Source organism: Cynocephalus volans, chromosome 3 (genome assembly GCF_027409185.1).
Source record: "Cynocephalus volans isolate mCynVol1 chromosome 3, mCynVol1.pri, whole genome shotgun sequence".
NCBI lineage: Eukaryota > Metazoa > Chordata > Mammalia > Dermoptera > Cynocephalidae > Cynocephalus > Cynocephalus volans.
In genome coordinates this window covers 174,808,094-174,826,773 of record NC_084462.1, presented here as the reverse complement: position 1 = coordinate 174,826,773, position 18,680 = coordinate 174,808,094, and the positions used below count along the sequence as shown (strand labels likewise).

The following is an 18,680-nucleotide window of genomic DNA, read 5'->3' as shown; positions in this document are numbered from 1 at the left end:
GTGCTCCCTGAAGGTCATTATGAGGATGGAAGGAGATAGCAAATGCCGAAAGCTAGGCAAGTGCTTGGCACAGAGTAGGCCGTCAGTAAACAGGAGCTGTGCACGCTCTCACGTCTACAGAACAGGAATGTGAGTGGAGATGGGAAGGACTTTGCACCATGCTTTCTGCTTTTCAAACCCTTTCACTTGAAAGTCCAAGCAAAATGGCTTGATGTTGGCTGGAGAGGTAGAGCCATCTGCATGTTGCAGATGGGGAAACTGAGGTGGGTGAAGAGGCAGGGTTATGCTGTGAGTTCATGGCACTCCACACATGGACCCCCAGCCTTCTGTCCCCACTGAGTGGTAACAAGCTCACAGATACAATTGTCCTCTGCAGATGATCAGACCCCTTCCCAGTGACAGCCTTCTCCTGAATATTAGTGGGCACGCTTGTGTAAGGGCCTGGGGCAACTGTGTTCAGACTCCCAGTGCCTGAGAGTCATGATTGGGGATATTTGTGCGTTGATAGTGGGAGTTCGGGGACTGAATTTGGGGTGCTGGCAGCTAAGGGCTCCCCAAGCTGCATCGCCAAGGCTGGGGGTTCTCAGAGTGCACCTGGAATCTGAGCCACCCTGATCCTTAGCCTCACCCTGGAGCTGGTTTACAGGACAGGAGGGTCTTATCCAGTAGGACTAAGGGAGGGCCCAGAATCTGGAGTGTCAACAAGCTGTCCTGGTGACTCTGAGACTAGAAAGGGCATCACTGTGCCCCTGTCACATAGCCCCAGTGTTGGGGAGGGGGCAGTGCATGGCCTCTCTGCCCAGGAGCTGGGTCCCTTACAGCCCCCTCTGTGCCCACAGCCGCATCGAGTGGGTGTGGCTGCACTGGAGCGAGTACCTGCTGGCCCGCGACGAGTTCTACCGCTGGTTCCAGAAGATGACAGTCATGCTGGAGCCCCACGTGGAGCTGCAGCTGGGCCTGAAGGAGAAGCAGTGGCAGCTGAGCCATGCCCAGGTGCTGCTGCACAATGTGGACAACCAGGCCACGCTCCTGGACCGGCTGCTCGAGGAGGCGGCCTCCCTCTTCAACAGGATTGGGGACCCCAGTGTGGACGAAGATGCCCAGAAGAGGATGAAGGCCCAGTATGACGCGGTGAAGGCCAAAGCCCAGGTGAGGCTTGGTGGGCTCCATCTTCACCTACGCATTCGTTTATTCACCTGTCTACCCACCCAGCCACTGGTCTGCCCACTAACTATCTATTCGCCCAGCCACCATCCATCCACCTGCCCACCCTCCTGTCCATCTGCCTCCTCACCCACATACCTCCCCACTAAACTACCAATCTCCCATTCACTCACCACCCCGTCCACTTACCTACCCAACCATCTACCCATCCACCTACCCTCCTCTCCACATGTTTACTCACTCATCCTTCCACCTCCCCACCGACCTCATCCTCTCTTCAGCCACTTACCCACTCATCTCCCTGCCCATCAGCCCACCCACCTCCTCACCCACCCATTCATTCATCCATCTCCCTGCTGTCTACCCCTTTACCCACCTACCTTCTCACTATCTGCTGTCTACCATCACCACCCATCCACCCACCACCAAACCACCCATCAACCAATCTTCCAGCTGCCCATCCACCCACCCTTCCCCCCTCCCATCCATCCACCTGTTATCTACCATCCATACGCCCAGCGTTGCTCAGTGCTTAATACATATATCGGCACATTGACCAACTGACTGCTAGACTGTGACATCTGTTTTCACCCAAATGGCTTCCCTCCTCTCGTCTCTTCTCTGTCTCCCTCCCTTCCCCCTCCTGCCCTTCTTCTCCCGCCTTTGGTCCTGCTCCTCTGGCCTCTACCCACTGCCCTCTTGCCCTCCCCGGCCCCTTGCCCACTCCTGTCTGCTTTCCCTCATTTCATTCGTGCCTTGCGTTTGAAGCAGTTCATCGAGTTTTTTGTTGTTGTTGTTTTGTTTTTTAAAGATGACCGGTAAGGGGGTCTTAACCCTTGACTTGGTGTTGTCAGCACCACACTCTCCCAAGTGAGCTTGACTGGCCATCCCTACATAGGGATCCGAACCTGTGGCCTTGGTGTCATCAGCACCGCACTCTCCCAAGTGAGCTGCAGGCCAGCCATTGAGTTATTAAGTACAATTATTTTTTAAGAACTTCTATTTGGGGGCCGACCCCGTGGCTCACTCGGTTGAGTGTGGCGCTGGGAGCGCAGCGGCGCTGGGGGCGCCAAGGCCGCGGGTTCGGATCCTATATAGGGATGGCCGGTGCGCTCACTGGCTGAGCGCGGTGCGGGTGTCACCAAGCCAAGGGTTGCGATCCCCTTACCAGTCACAAAAAAAAAAAAAAAGAAAAAAGAAATTCTGTTTGGTTCTTTATTATGTCTACCCTTTTTTTCCCCAATTTTGTTCTTTTTGCCTGAAAAATTTTACATTTCTCCCAGATACAGATTATATTTGCAATCATTCTAAGCATACATATTTTACAGTCTCCATCAGATTGTTCGAGTAGCTGAAGTTCCAGGGTCTGATGTTACTGTCTTTTGTGTCTTCTGACACGGTGGCTTGTTTGCTTGGGGGCTTTGTAATTTTGAGCTGTGAGCTCATCCTAAGCAGGGCAGAACCCCATGGTGGGACCTGCCTGTACAGTGGCCTAGTGTTTCCTTTAGCAAGGCTCTCCTAGGAATTTACCTTCGTGATTCCTATTTTTAAGTCAGTGCATTAGCTTGGGGGTCCTGAATCAAGTGGGAACTCTAAATGCGCACCAAGCCAAGACTGTGCAACAGGCACCTGGCTCCATATTCTGAAAGGTGACCGGTTTTATTTGTTTTGTTTTAAACCCAAGCTAAAACACATAAGCTTCCTTTTGTATTGTGTTTGTGGAAAGATTTTCTTCTAGTTCACCCTTTGCTGGGGAGTGGGAGTGGGGTTCAGGAGCAGCCACTTGAGGGTTCTGCCTTTTTGCAGTGGTCTCTGCTTCCTCTGGGCTCAAAGTCTTGCCCCCTACTCCAGCCTGAGCATTAAATCGAAGGTTTTAGTAACCAAGACCTTCAGGCACACGTGTGTGTTTAACAGGCTGGTTTCCACAGCATCTGTACTTCTGGCCCATGGGGCATCCTTCATCTCAGTGTGATGTGGGTCTGCATCTAAACAACGCTTGTTATATTTTATCCAACATTCCGGGCTCTCTGTCATAGAAAGGTATTCAGGTTGTCCTGTCCACCGTAGTGCTGGAACTGGAAGTCTTCTGGGTTCTTCTTGCTCACAATTTGAGGGAAATAAGTTCTATCATAAGCAGAGACAGGGAATCCATCAGGAACAAGACTCTGGCCCCTGAATGCTTGAGAAAGGACCCAGGTCCAAGGCCGGGCTCTGCTGCTTCCCAGCCGTGTGGTGTCAGGGGAGTTCACCCTACCTGTAACCAGGTAGTGGGGGCTGAATGAGTTACGTGCAAACTCTTGGAAACTGGCAGGCATTTCCTCAATATAGAGGACGACCTCTACTCTCCGTAAGCTGTGAGAATAAATAGCAACAGCCACGTGTCTGACACGCAGCAGTTGCTGGGAACTATTTACTGAATGAATTAGAACTCCACCCTTGCAGCTTGAAGGTGAGCAACCCCTGCCCTGCCCCCAGGGCCCAGAGGGGAGCAGCAGGAGGTTCCCGGGGCAGCTGCACAGGGCCCAGAATGGCTGGGCAAGGCGGGCACAGGGTTTGGCTCTTGCCAATGTAGTCAGATGGCCCTGTCTGGCTCTGCCAAGTCCTGAGTGGCAAGGGCAGGCTGAGCAGCGATTTTCCAGGTCTACCACTTGGGCCTGAACAGGAAGCTTGCCTGGCCCCAGGCCTTCCTTGTTGTGACTTTGCAGGAAACAGGTGCTCGTGCCAATCAACAGAGAGCCCCTGGTGCAGGGGGCGGAGGAGAGGAAATGGAAAGTGGCTAGTGTGTGCGTGTGTGTGCATGTGAGTGCATGTGTGCATGTGTGGAGGGTGGATGCCAGGGGTCCTGGGGACCTCCAATTCTGGCCCAGATGCAGAAATGATCACCTCAAAGAGTCACATGTCCTTCCAGGGGACTCTCCCCTCACATGATAAAAAAAAAAAGTAGAAATCACAACTCCTATCATCGAGTGCTGTCTTTTCTAAGCCTCTTCATGTCTCTGACTTCATTTCATCCCCCAGCCTTCTTATAAAGTAGATGGAGGGGGGAGACATCCCCCTGGTGGAAACCCTAGAGTTGCAAGATGACCTGGTCAGTTCTGAACCCATCTTGAAAATGGGGTGCAGGTGTTTGTGTGTGACTGGATCTTGCATGGAGCAGTGGATTCAGTGTGACTTTTCAGCTGTTGATTGAAGTTCATGACCTTGGTTTTCTCTTCCTGGACCCCAGAGGCTTGGGAACTCTGTCTTTCTCACAGGAGGCACATTTAGCTCCTGGGTGGGGGATGTGGAACACCGTGGAGATGTCTGCTCATCTCTCCCAGAGCTGGCTGTGGGGAAGACTGAGAGGTGGAGGGTGGGGGGCACAGGGGAAGGCCCCTCCGGCCCCTCTGAAGTTATCTTCATAATGTTGTTTGAGGGTGCCTTTCTCTGGGGTGAGGAGCCATAGTTTCCATAAGATTCCTTGACCTTCAGGAGACTGAGAAGCTGCTGACAGGAGCGAACCGTTGCCTTACCCAAGGCAAGAGGCTTGACTTCCTCACCCCAAGGTCCTTATCAGCAAAATGCGAGACAGCTCTGAGACACCAGCTTCCTGGGCATACCCCAGCCTTCCAGCCCTGGACAAAAGGGGAGACTGGTTTCACCCCAAGCAGGTGGGAGCTCTGCATGTCCAGTAGAACTGAAGATCCTTGGCCCTGATGCCTCCTGGTCACCTGCTCTGTGCACCAGGTGAAGACCTCACCTTGCATAAAAGGCTCTTTCAAGGCAGTCCGCTTACCCCGGCACCAGGGCAAAGGCCTTTTAAGGCTCAGTCCTGTGTCTCCCAGTCCAGGCCCAGCCTCAGGCTGGGGGGGGTCTCTGCAGTGTAGTATGTATTAGTGCCTCTATTTTCACCAACAGGACCCCATTTCTAACATTCCTCAAGCTGGTTAACAGGCCCCTGTTTCACCTGTAAAAACCCATTTTTGATGTCTAACATGTCAAATTTGCAAGGGCTCTGGTGTTGATGGGGATGGGACTGTGGGGTCCCCTCTGGACTGTAGCCTTTGCGACCACCCTCTGGAGAGAGATTCTGGATTAGGGAGACAGACTAAGCCTAGGGTGACCAAGAGCACACTGTCAACCCAAAGCATTGGAAGCACGGCACAGACAGAGCAGCCTGGTTGTCACGAGTGTCTGGCTTGTTTGTAATCCACGGATTCCGTTTTCCAAAGGGCCAGGAAAATGGTAGCGTCTCATTCTCCAGCTTGTGGAGGTGGCCCTTGAGGAAGGTGTGTTTGTCTGGCATCTCGGCCATGAACCACAGTCGTTGTGCTGCCCTTGGCCGAGGCATAAATCCTCACTGCCCTCGTTAATTGGTTGGGTTTTGACCTTCCTGGCAACACCACCTGGCCACAGGTGGGTTAATTGTTGGTCTCACGAGGAGGTTGGGCGCGATCCATTCGTCACCCCATCACCTTCCGTCGCGGCGGGCCCGGCCACAGCTGGCCTGCGCTCTGTGGCTGTTATGTCTGGCACCAGCCTCGTCTGGATCCCCGCCTGCCCGGCCGCGCTGCCCTGGGCACCTGCTCCCCACCACACAGACATTTACTGACTCTTGGGCCTCGCCAGTGCCAGCACCTCATTGTTCACACGCTCCAAGCCACCCGCTGGCACTTTCATGGGAGAGTTCACTTTCCGACCACATTTATCACCGTTGCCACCAACTGGGGGCCCGGCACTCGGTCTCTGCTTGTTATTCCTGATCTGCTTTGTTTTGTACATGAGCCATTCCTAAGGATGGAGGAAGCTTGGGGGATTGTGACAGATGCAAATAGGCCCATGGGAGGAGAGCCAGCCGGGGAACTTGTCGAGGCTCCAGCACCATCTCAGGGCCACGGGTAGGACACCCGAGGGGATGGTACCTGTCTCTGGGTCCACTTTCAGATTCAAACAGCACCACCCGTGTTTTGAGAGAACTTCTCAGCTCTTCACTGAAGGGCTTGGTCTTAAGCCTTGGCTTCCCCATCTGTAAAGTGGGGACATTTTCCCCTACTTGTGATGGTTGTTGCAAAAGTTTAAATGAGTTAGTATTTCTAGATCTAGTAAGAAGCTTCTTACAGGAGGGGAAGGCACGTGTAATAGCCAGGGCAGTTTTCCAATCCACGTGCCTGTCCACTCTTCCTAATGGACAACTTTTGACTTAGCTCATCGATGGTCAGGGCCTCCTGGACATGGCCTTGCCCCCTGGTGAAGAGCTGAGGTCAGCAGACTACAGTCCACACCCCAAATCCAGCCCCCGCCCTGTGTTTGTATGACCAGTGAGCTAAGAATGGCTTTGACATTTTTAAATGGTTGGGGGAAAGTGAAAAGCTGAATGTTTCTTGATGTGTGGAAACGATGTGAAATCCAAATGTCAGTGTCCATAATTAAAATTTTACTGGAACCCAGCTATTCTTTATGCATTGTCTGTGACAGGTTATGTGCTACAATGTAAGTAACACAGAAGTGGTTGAGTAGTTGTGACAGAAACCACACAGCAGGCAAAGTCTTAACAGAAACATCTGCCAACCCCGTGCTAGAGCAGCAACTGTGGAGTTCACCATTTGTCCTTTGAATCTCATCTGTAAGAACCTACAAGGGTTCCTTGGCCTTGCAACTCCAGTTGGACATTTGCAGAGTGGGAGGGCTTTGTGACTGTTGCTAGTGTGAGATAATGTAATGCTTGTCAAATTCTGGGCACAGACAGGTGTCGATTACATGACAGCCTCCCCTGTCCCTGTCCTTGGCTTTTTTGAACACTCCCCTGAAATTATGCACAGAGTCTGCCCTGAGCTAGACCCTGGAAGATGAAATCAGCAAGGGCAGCTTTGCCCATAGGCACCTCTTGGTTCCCCAAGAGGTGACAACGCCATAGACAAGTGCTGTAATAGGGTTGCATCCTAGTGTTTTGGGAACTCGGAGGGAAAGCTGTTAATTCAGTCTGGGGCAGTGGGCAAAGCTTCAGAAAAAGGAGAGGACTGGTGGTTAGCACTGCCAGGTGGGTCCCACAGATGGGTGTGACAGAGAAGAGCAGGAGACAGTCAACAATGGGCACAGTTAACAAGGCTTCCAGCTGCCAGGTACTGTTCTGGGGGTGGTGCAAGCTCTGACTCATTTCATCTCTCTGCACTCCAAGGAGACGGTGTTGTGATAAACCACACCATCACACGGGGAGCCTTGGGCACAGCAGGGTTAATTACATGCCCCAAGGTGGGGCCAGGGTTCAAGCCGCAGACAGTGGGCTCCCAAGCCCAGGGTCTTGCCCTCTGGAACACAGAACCTCATCTGGGGGGACCTGCCCTGAATGTGAGGATTTGGGGTTGGGTTTGAGCCTGGGGGCAATGGGGAGCCACAGAGGGGTTTAAGGACACAGCACTGTGATCAGGGTGTGTTTTGAAAAAGGTGTTTTGAAAAGGGTGTGAGTCTCTAGGAGCACAGCAGACCTGACAAGTAGGGATACTGTCATTTCCTCAAGTGTCAGCCACCCTCAGGATATCATCTTGCCCCTGTGTGGTTTGGCCTTTGGTGGAATTGGCTGAAAATAGAGTTGATTCCAACCTATGCAGTGAATATCACCATACTCCTGGGGACATGGGCGCAGACTGCTGTTTATTCACATACCCCATAGACACTGTTGGGTAATGGAGCTAGAAATGCCTGTCGGCCCAGCCTTGCCTCCCAGGCTGGAATCTTGGCACTTTCCTAGCCAGGTGACCTTGGGCAAGTCACTTCACCTCTCTATGCCTCAGTGTCCTCGTGTCAAACTGGGATAATAATGGTACCATCTCATGGGGTGGTCAGGAGAGTTCAAGGAGATCACAGATGTGAAGTTCTTAGAGCAGTGCCCAGCACCTCGGTGAGTGCTCAAAATGAGTGCTATGTAGTAGTAGTAGTGTTGTGTCGTTATTGCTATTACCACGCCCAGTCCCAAGCCATCACTAGGACACAGCAGAAAAGAAAACCAGCTGTATAGTTGACGGGACCAGTGCCAACGTGCTTTGGTCTCTAAAGCCAAGAGTTTCTTGGCATATTGCTAATAAGGTAGAACAGGGCATCTGGGGTCCCTTTGTGTCCAGTGAAAGGGCTGAAGGTTGTTGCATCCCCTGACCTCAAAACACACACACACACACACACACACGCACGCACGCACGCACGCATGCACACACACACTCCAGCTGCAGGTTTTCTGGCCTCAAAGGCCAGGGTCAGCCCGGGCCAGGGATCCTCATGGCTGCTGATTCTGCCCCCTCGCACAGGACCGGGTAGACATGCTGGAGCAGGTGGCCCGGGAGCATGAGCAGTACCAGGCAGACGTAGACGAGTTCCAGCTGTGGCTGAAGGCGCTGGTGGAGAAAGTGAATGGCTGCCTGGGGCGGGACTGCCAGCTGCCCACCACGCACCGCCTCTCTGCACTGCAGGTAACCCCCTCTGCCCAAGAGGTCCACTGAGGGAGCGCTCGATCACATATGGCAGGTTCTGTGTTACAGTTCATCTAGTAGGACAGTGCTGCATGCCATGGGAGAAGCCTGGAATCTAGTACAAGATGCTGCGTCCTCGGCTTCTTTATGGATTTCTCCAAGCCCGTGGGGCATTTGGAAACCCGAGACTACAGCATCATGGTCTAGACCAGTGGGTCTCAAACGGGGAGCACTTGGCAACATCTGGATACATTTTTGTCTGTTACCGCTGGGGGTAGATGATACTTCTGGCATCTAGTGGGTGGAGGCCAGGGCTGCTGCTAAACATCTGCAATGCACAGGACAGCCCCACAACACAGAATTATCCAGCCCAAATGTCAGTGGTGGTGAGGGTGGCAAACTCTGGGGCAGGCATCAGGCCTGCAGTCAGGAGAAGCTGAGCCTTCTCTGGCCTTTCTCACTTGCTGCATGACCTCAGTAAAATGAGTAGACACATCATCCCCAGTAATTCAAGAACCGCTTTGTAATTTTTGCCACAACTGGGCAGCACCTGTACTACTTCTTTAAGGTTTGTATTTAAATTGACTCACTTTTTAAAAACTGATGAACATTTATTTAGAAAGTAAACATAACACCGTCATAAATGGAAAACCAGTACTCATTCGTAACTCGCAGATGAGCACACAAATAAACACGATGAAACCAAACGGAGCCATTTGGTTCTATTTGACGTCATAGTGTTGCCAGCTGAAGGCTCCAAGCCTGAGGCGCGCTCTAGCTCTCTATTAAAAAGAAAGATTAACAAATGTCAAAAAGTGTTAAAAACAGAGAAGCACCCAACAGAGACTTTCTCCTTGACTTAATCAATGGCTTGAAAAACACTTGGGGAGGGAATAAGTTTCTCTTGTTGCGAGTCAACATGACTTAAGGCAGACAGTCCACCTTGGGGAAAGCCCCTCTGGCCCTAACCCAGGAATCTAGGAATTAGTGTTCCGAATGACATTCCCAGGTCTGCTCCGAAAATGTGGCAATGTTTTCTTTTTCTCCTCTTGTTTTTCTCCCTCACCCCGCCCCCCCCATACACACACACACACTTCAGGCTATAGCCAAAGACTTTCCCAGGGGTAAGGAGTCTTTGAAGAGGCTGGAGGAGCAATCCGTGGGCGTCATTCAAAACACCTCTCCTTTGGGTGCGGAGAAGATCACCAGAGAACTGGAGGAGATGCAGAAAGTTCTGGAGAAGCTGCAAGTCATCTGGGAGGAAGAGGAGGGGCGGCTGCGGGGGCTGCTCAAGTCCAAGGGAGCCTGTGAGCAGCAGATCAGGCAGCTGGAGGCTGAGCTCGGAGAGTTCAGGAAGGTCCTTCAGAGGCTGGCCCAGGAAGGCCTGGAGCCTGCAGCGAAGGCTGAGACTGAGGACGAGCTGGTGGCCCACTGGAGACACTACTCGGTAAGCAGTGTTTGGCCAAGCCACAGAGCAGTCCAGGTGCTGTCTGTGCCTTGGGATGTTGTTGCCACTCAGATCTCCTCTGTGTGATGGGAGAACCATGCTAAGCCTTAAGCACGCTCACTCTGGTTTTCCCGGATCTTCAGTATCTAAGTTCCCTGAGGGGGTAGTTGACAAGTTGGTGTTTATCCCCATTTTCTGGATGAGAAAACTGAGGCCTGGAGATTCCCCCCCCCCATGCCCTGGGTCACGTGGTGAGTCGGTGATTCAATAAGGCCAGAAATGGATTGGGCAGCCAGGTTTGGGCCTGGAAGCTATTTCCCTGCCCAAGGGTGGGATGAGAGGTGGACTTCCTCAGTGTGGAGCAGAGAACGCCGGATCAGAAGGGAAAGCTCTCAGTGTAGAGATGACGAGGAATAAATGCAGTGGGTCCTGGGGAGGCCCGGGTGCCCACGGTGGGGAGGGCAGGGTGGGCTCCAGACCCAGACACGAGGACCCCCCCCTTCACATACACTTGTTGACAAAGAGAGTTTTTAAATGAAGATGGATGAGCCTCCCTCGCACCTGTCTTTATTGGTTGTTAACTCAATATCACGATCCCATAGAGGAAATACCTAAAAGAAAAATCATCCCAGATCCCACCTCCACCGTGCCACCATTGTTCTATTTTTTCTCTCCTTTCTAATCTGTGGCCATATGCAAAAATATTTTCGCAGGTAGCTCTCTTTTCATTCAGTCCTGTAGCAGACAGATGACACCGCAGTGACCATCTTCTTGCAAAGGGAATGGTTTCCCCTCTAGGATCGTCCACTTCAGCATGAGCTGGAGGTGGTGTGGTACAGTGGTTAAGGGTGGAGACGTGGGACCAGACTGCCTGGGTACAAGTCCTGGTTCCTCTCCTCACTAACCAGAAAGCTCTGGGAGAATTACTTTAACCTCAGTTATATGTAAAATGGAGATGATAATGGGACCTCACGTGTTCCCTTTGAACATGTGAAAACAGGAAAAGTGCTTAGAATAGCACCTGCCAAAAAGTCAGTGCTCAAAAACTACTGGCTGTTACCATGAGTTCCATATGAGGGATGGGGTGAAAGGGTAGGACCTACAGAGCCATGCCACTTTCTATCTCAGGGACTTTTAGGGAAACAGCAGACACTTCCTGTCCCTGGCTGCATTTTAGGAAACCTTTCCCACAGGGTCTCCTTGCCCACCATCTGCCCCTTACCCCCCATTCATCTTACCTCAATTATGATCAAGTCACGACTAAGCAGGAATCAATGAAAGGGAATTTCAGAATCTATTACTAAAGACCTTTGTTCATGAACTAGCATTCACGTAGTTACTGCTGATGTGTCTTATTATATGTTATACAGAAAGGCGCAGACACCTGGGCTGCTCCAACCCAGCCCTCCTGGAGCGGGTGGGTGCCCAGGGACCAGGCCAGGTGTGTTGTCCAGGCAGCCACTCTGGTTTGGGCTGCAAGCACCTTTGGCTTGGCAGAGCAGGTGAAAGGTAGAGAGCAGTTTTCCTATCATGCACCCACGGTCTGGACAGGCTTCTCCCCGGAGGGAGCCCATGGTTCTGCTCAGTCTCTGCTCCCCTGCCCTGCCTCAGCCAAGTCCCTGCAGGTCAGCCAGCTGTCCTGGGCACTGATGAGCGAAGCTTCTTCAAAGGGCTTACAAGCTGCCAGTTCATACAAACCAATCGTGCCTTCATCTATGAAAACTTGTATAGATGTCATTACATGTGCTAACTAATTGAATATTGCCAGGAATAGTTTTGAGGATGGACAAGGCTGTCTGGGCAGATTCTGTCTATGTCCTGCTGCCGACACAGTGGTCCCTATTGCTCTAGCGCTTCCCTAAAGTCCCTCTATCTGAGCTTTCTCCCTTGAGCTTACAACTCTGGTCCCTGTTCTCCTGTGGTCACCCCACACAAAGTCTAACTGGAGCTGCGCCAGCTCCCTGTGAGCAGAGGTTGGCATTATCACAAAGGGCAGCAGCACAAGGCCATCTCCTGGAGTTGAGGGAGCTGAGGGGGTCGGGGGACCATCTCTGGGCCCCTGCTCTATACCAAGTGCCTTGTCAATATCACACGACCTATGTGGTTGGTGGGAGAGGCCCCCTTTTATCAGTAAGGGAACAGCCTAAAGCTGCACAGCCAGGAGAAGGTAGAGGTGGGTTTCCAGGCCGGCTCTGTGTTATGCCAAGTGCCAAGCACGTTTCACTACCCACTCTGCATCCCACTGAGCATGAGCCCAGCAAGGGGCTGGGATTCCTGCCAACCAAGGTTAAACTGAACTTCCCAGGAGAGCAGGAAAAGGCTGTGTCTAAAGTGTGTAAACACAGCGAAGTGAAGTGATTCTGGACCAGCGACGACAAATGTCTCCCAGGCCTGCTGACAACAGTAACAGGATTCACAAAACACTGGATGCATTGTTTCCTTTGGTGCTGAACAGACCTGGCTCTGATAGCAGGTCTGCCATTTAACGGCTCTGCAACCATCAGAAAACTCTTAGACTGAGTTTCCTTGTGCATAACGTGGGGACACGGAGACGAACCTTCCAGCATTGTTGCAAGGCTTAAATGAATGGAACACCCAGAGCTCTCCGCGTGGTGTCAGTGATCCCTAAATATTAGTTTGTTGGATTATTAGGTGCTGGTCCTCATCACAACAATGTTTTAAGGTAGGTGATAATAAAGAGTGAAACTGCAGCTCGACGACAGTAAAATTCCAGGTCACAGAGTTGGATGTGGGACAGTAGAGGCTGAACTTGAGGGTAGGGCTCCTGGTCCCGGCCCTTGGTGACAGTCTCTCCTAGCCTGTCCCACCCACACTGGTCACACTCAGCCCTGCACACCCCTATCCCATTGAGGAGCCTCACCCTCCCCCTGGGATGTCCTCATGTGCTGCAGGTGGCGCGGGCAGTGCTGGCCTCGGAGGAGCCTCGGGTGGACCGGCTGCAGACCCAGCTGAAGGAGCTCCTCGTCTTTCCCCATGACCTGCAGCCACTCTCTGACAGTGTTGTCGCTGCCCTCCAGGACTATCAGAGGTGCCTGGGCAGGCTGAGGGGGGCAGGCGGGCGGGACTCAGGGGTGTGCCTGCACCCCTCACTTTCCACCTCCAGAAGGTGGGCTTGCTTTCTCTTGCAGCCTGGTAGCTCTTAAGTAATTCTCGCCCCTCTCAATGACTGGCCAATACAGGTCTCACTTGACTTGGGCACTGTTCCCTTTTGACTATTTTGCATTTTGCTCCCAGAAAGCAGCCTGAACTTTGCTTTCTTCCATGCCAAGTGGTTTATTCCCCCATTTCCATCAAGTCTTTCTGTGCAGACTTTACTGGGAGGTGTAATGGCCCAAAGGAAGGCTTTTCAATAGACAAACCACATTCCCTTGCCTTCCAATGATGCTGAGACAAACATTTGAGCCATCTTCAGACCAGCCTCTGCCTGCCCCCGCCCCCCAGCCCATGGGCTCAGGCACAGCAGGGCCTCCGCTTTCCTAATCCAGCAAAGAGCAGCAGACCAAATGGCCTTCCTCTGTGGAACGGAGCCAAGTGTAAATTGGAATTTGTACCTGTTTTCCCTATGTGAGCCTCAGAGGTATTTTGAATGTAGCACAGCTATCCGTGCAGCTATAGCCCATCTCACACATCTACCTGATGCAAGGGTCCCTTCAGAATGCACTTAGGGAGCGCCCACCCTTGCTGTGTGTCTCTCAACCCACAGTGTGCTCAGGCCCCGCACTAGTAAAGTTGGGACAGTGGCCTGGATCCCCTGTGGGATGCTATGCTGGTGGGGAGTGAGGGGAGCATTGATTTTCCTGTGCACAAAGCAGACAGTGGGGCCGAGGGGCCAAGGGGCTTCCTTTTCCTCTAGCCTCTCGTATTGAGGTATCAGGTGCTGGTTAGCTATGACCGGGTGCTGGACATTACATTGGAAAACTTATTTATAGGCATTACTCAGGCCTAGGATGATGATATCTTAATCAAGAAAAGGTTTTGCTTGCTTCTGCTCAGTGCCAGGGGCAGGCAGTACCTGTCTAGGGGCTCCGTAATTCATCTTCGAGGCTTTGGCTCCCTGGTCATGAAGCTGGGTCACCAGTCTGAGGACTGGCTTATTTGTGGTGCACTTTTACCCTAAGGGGTAGACTTTTGAGGTCCCAGCCCAACGTGGGGTGCGGCTGTCAGAATCCGACGCCATTGGTGAACCTTTCCTCTGAGAGGCTGCCAAAAAGCCTAGCTCAGTTTTACAGCTATTTATTCCAGATTGGCAAATGCCCTCAGGGTCAAAGTAGCTTTGGGTATTAGACTCGCATTTATATTTTATATTATAAAATATATAATTTATATTATATATTTATTATATATTTTATTATATTTCATTTTATTTTTGTTATATTTTATTTTTTAAAATTTTCAAGCATTTTTTTTTTTTTTTGTCCTCTTTGGGAGGGCTCATCTGAATTAACTAGTCTTCCATTATTGGAAAAAGTCTCCCTGCGACTTTTACCTATCTAATACCTACAGAGACTCTAGGAGGGGGCACTGTGTCGCCCATTTTCCAGGTGAGGAAACTGAGGCTCAGTGATGTTAAGCCACTTAAGGTCACACAGCTGGTCTGTCTGACTCCAAACTCCCACCTCTTTATACCCACTCCAGAACCAGAGGACGCTTATGTATCTAATTTATATGAGAGCCTACAGGTCCCAGGGAGCCCAAAGACCCGAGGCCTATGGCCGATGTCTTTTCATATCATATCAACCATCGTCTCTTCCATTACATCTTGTCTGTTGTCATAGACACTCCCAGAATTCTATGGGACAGGAAAAAGCCCACCCTTGGAGCAGCACAGGCTGAGCTCCCTGGGGGTCCGGGCAGAGGCCTCACCCCCCTGACTGAGCCCACCTTCTCTCCTCTCTCGGTGTCTCCCCTCCACGGTCCTTGCAGCATGAAAGGGAAGAGTGCCAGGCTGCGCAATTCCACAGGCATGGTGCTGTGGCAGCGTTTCCAGCGGCCTCTGCAGGATCTGCAGCTATGGAGGGCCCTGGCCCAGAGGCTCCTGGATGTCACCGCCAGCCTGCCAGACCTGCCCTCCTCCATTCACACCTTCCTGCCCCAGATCGAGGTAACCGTGATCCTGCCAGGAGGGCTGCCTGGTGTGGCTGGAGGAGACTTTGGGCCAAGCACAACATTTTGGCCACTCTTCCAGGGAAAGGCTGTTTCTGGGCCTTCCAGATGTCTGAGTAGAGCTCATTGCACACTGTGTGGTGAGTCTTAAGTGCCCAGAAAATGTTGGTCCTTGCTTGTTATCAGGGACAAAGGTCATCCTCAGTTCTTGGGCAGAAGGTGAAGCCTGCTGCTGCTGGTGTAACCCCAGGGCCCCAATCTGACCCTTCCCTACCTGGACCCTGCTCTAGGCAATCCTCTGGTGGAAATGCAGTGGTTCCGTGAGAAAGTAGAGTATCAGGCCATTACCTTTACTATGGCTACAAAAAACAGAGCCACTCAGGCAGTCCCTGGGCTGACCTGACAGCTCAACAGTGTCATCCAGGACCCAGGCTCTTGCTAGGTCTAAGCCATGTCTCCCCTCATGGCCCCAGAATGGTTTCCACTGCTGCAAACACGTGAGCTCCCAGGAACAGCACCGCCTGGTGCAGGAGAGAATTGCACAGGGCAAAAGGCTCTCTCCATCGCCACTTCCACCTTTCAGCAGAGTGGCAGATCCTTCCAGCCTGGCACATGTCCCTTACACCTCATTGTTTGGACAAGGTCATATGACCATCCTGGACCATTCATCAGCTGAGGAGGATGGGACTACCCTCACCGGCTTGTACCAACCATATTTATAACCCTGGAACTGGGCACTTGGCTGCCCTAACTAAATGCTGGTGGTTTGGGGACAGAGGAGGGGGAATGGCTGTGGGATGGGTGGCCGACAGTGTCCCCACGATGCCCGTCCACACGGAAGCTCTGATTTGCCTAGAAATACCGCCTTACAGTATTGTTGAACTCTGAAGCTCATAAAGATTTTTGTGTCTGGAGATTCTCGGACACATAGAGTGGGAAGAGACACAGAAGTGTCAGGTGTAAGCCCCTGTTTTATGTTAACTTTCATTCCGACTATAAAAGACATACCTGCTTGGAGAAAGCAAAGATTTGTGAAGAAGGAAGCAAAAAGCACCCACATCCCACAAGCCATGGGAGCACTGTTAACGTGTTGGGGACACTTTCTCTATCACTTTTTCTGTTCAGCTTGGTGTCCCCGGGAGAATCCTTAACCAGGGTTAGCCCCTACTCACCCTTGAGTCTGCCATAGACCAGGGCCTGCATTTTGGAGCCTCTACCCTTGTGGTTTTCCACTTGGGGCTCACGTTGGAACAAGAATTTGTTTTCTCTCTTCATAGATTTTAAGCTGCAGGGCATGGCCCTTCCTTCCAAGGGTCCAGGGAGCCCCTTCACCCACTCCCATGCTCCAGAAGATCATGGTCCATCTTTTGGAGGTACTCCTCAAGGCTCCCCAAAGAGAGTTTAATGTATGCCACAAACCTCAATTTTAGGTCAGAAAATCCCAAATCTAGTCTTTACATCTGATGAAATCCATCTGGACATTTCCGTAAGATATGGTCACCCATAGACAGAAGATTTAGTTAATTAATTACAATTTTTGTATATTTGGAATTGTATATCTGATATTTTCATTTTACACATTTGGTCTTTTTCTCAGCATCACTTAAAATCGTCAAAATAAAATTGACCATTTTCAATGGCTGTGTAATATTCCGTTTCTGGAGTATGCCATGATTGAATGTATCTACAATTAGAGATTTAGGTTGTTTCCGGTTTTCCATTGTCTTAATTAATACATATTGGATATCGATGTACACAAATTTTTGTTTTCATATCTTCCATCATCCTCCTCACTTTGCAGATGAGGGATCAGAGCCAGGGAGAAGTAAGGTGCTTGTTCAAGGTCACGCAGCTCAAGAGAGGCAGCGCTGGGGCCAGTGAGTGGGCTCCAGACTCTTGTCTAACGTTCTCATTCCTGTTTTCACACTGGGTCCTGGAAACAGCTTTGTGAGGCAGGAAGAACTGATTTTATTACTGTCACTCGACAGTTGAGAAAACCAAGTCCAGAGAGGGGAAGCCACTTGCTCAAGGTCACACAGACGTTGAGTGGCAGGGCCCGGCCTTGACCCAGGTTTGTGTGACTCCACAGCAGGTGCTTTCCCCACTGAACTACGATTGCATTTCCATCTTGTTCTTCCCACTGGGGCTGATAGCAAACCGGGACCTCTGCAAAGCAGTAGGGAGAAGTACTGTTCCTAGAGTGTGGCCCAGGATTCCCTGCACGGGAGCAGCGGCTGGAACAGGCAGGGCCGGGACGGTGGTTGGTTTGTGTTTGGATCCCCCTTGCTGTTTGAGAGCATGTCCTGCATCACCTTCACCCGCCTGACTAGAGGGATGGATTTCACAGGCCAGGGCTCAAACTGCCAGCCCTGTCTTTTCTTGACTCAGCTCCTGCATTTAGCTTCAGAGTGACCTGTGGATCTGCAAGATTCCTCCAGAACTAGAGTATTGAGCCCCAAAAGTTGGGTGTGGCTAGAGTTCTAGTTCTTGAAGCTGCTATAACAGACTACCAAAACTGGGTGGCTTAAAACCACAGAAGTTTATTGTCTCACAGTTCTGGAGGCCCGAAGTCCAAAACCAAGGTGTCAGCAGGCCCACGGTCCCTCTGAAAACTCTTGGGGAGAATCCTTCACTGCCTCTTCCAGTTGCTGGTGTTCGCCAGCAATCCTTGGCGTTCACTGGCTTATAGATTCATCGTCCAGTCCCCATCTCTGTCATCCCGTGGCTGACTTCTCTTGTGTGTCTTGACATCATTTCCCCTCTGTGCATGTGTGTGTTCAAATCTCCTCTTTTTATAAGGACGCCAGTCATGCGGGATTAAGGCCCACCCTCATGACCTCATTTTGACTTAATTAACTGTGTAAAAACCCTATTTTCCAATAAGATCACATTCTGAGCACTTTTTTTTCTTGCTGTTGACAGCACAGTAAGATCACATTCTGATGTACCAGGATGGGGACTGTTAAGACTTCAGCATATCTTTTTGGGGAGACACAATTCAACCCATCACAGCTGATTAAATAATAATAGCTGAGAAGTGCTGTCTTTTATTGTGTGTTCACTGTGGGTCAAGCCCTGTGTTAAATGCCATATGGGCATCGTTTCATTTAAGCCTCTAATAGTCCCATGAGCTGGAATGTGATTATGCCTATTTTACAAAGGGAGAAACCGAGGCTCAGAACTGCCTGAGGCCTCCCAGCTAGCACATAATCCAAACTTGTGATTGCAACTCCCCAGCCTAAATTCTTAACTCCAGTGATATTGTGTCTGGACTTAGTAGAAAGGGAGTGAAGGTGACTCCCCTACAGTGAGAGGCTTGATCTCTGTGTGGCCGATCACAAATTAAATGCCTTCATGTGTATACTGCTACTCCTCCAGGAACATTCTCTGTGCTCCAAGGACTGTGGTCAATGCCGCCTCCTCCACGGAGTCCTCCCTGATTTCCCCAACCAGGAGTTTCCACCTCTGCCCTGAACACCCGCAGCACCTTGTCAAACTTTGCCTTTTTT

General features: G+C 51.3%; 1 protein-coding gene across 2 annotated transcripts in view; it reads left to right on the top strand.

Moving 5' to 3' along the window:
* Positions 1-18,680, top strand: part of SYNE3 (spectrin repeat containing nuclear envelope family member 3) — an 89,169-nt gene that overhangs the window by 44,700 nt on the left and 25,789 nt on the right. For both annotated transcript variants that reach the window (XM_063089465.1, XM_063089464.1), the window contains exons 4-8: positions 840-1,149; positions 8,439-8,600; positions 9,700-10,047; positions 12,960-13,096; positions 14,992-15,169. In XM_063089465.1, coding sequence (XP_062945535.1) covers positions 840-1,149; positions 8,439-8,600; positions 9,700-10,047; positions 12,960-13,096; positions 14,992-15,169 — 1,135 coding nt within the window. The remainder of the gene's footprint in view (positions 1-839; positions 1,150-8,438; positions 8,601-9,699; positions 10,048-12,959; positions 13,097-14,991; positions 15,170-18,680) is intronic.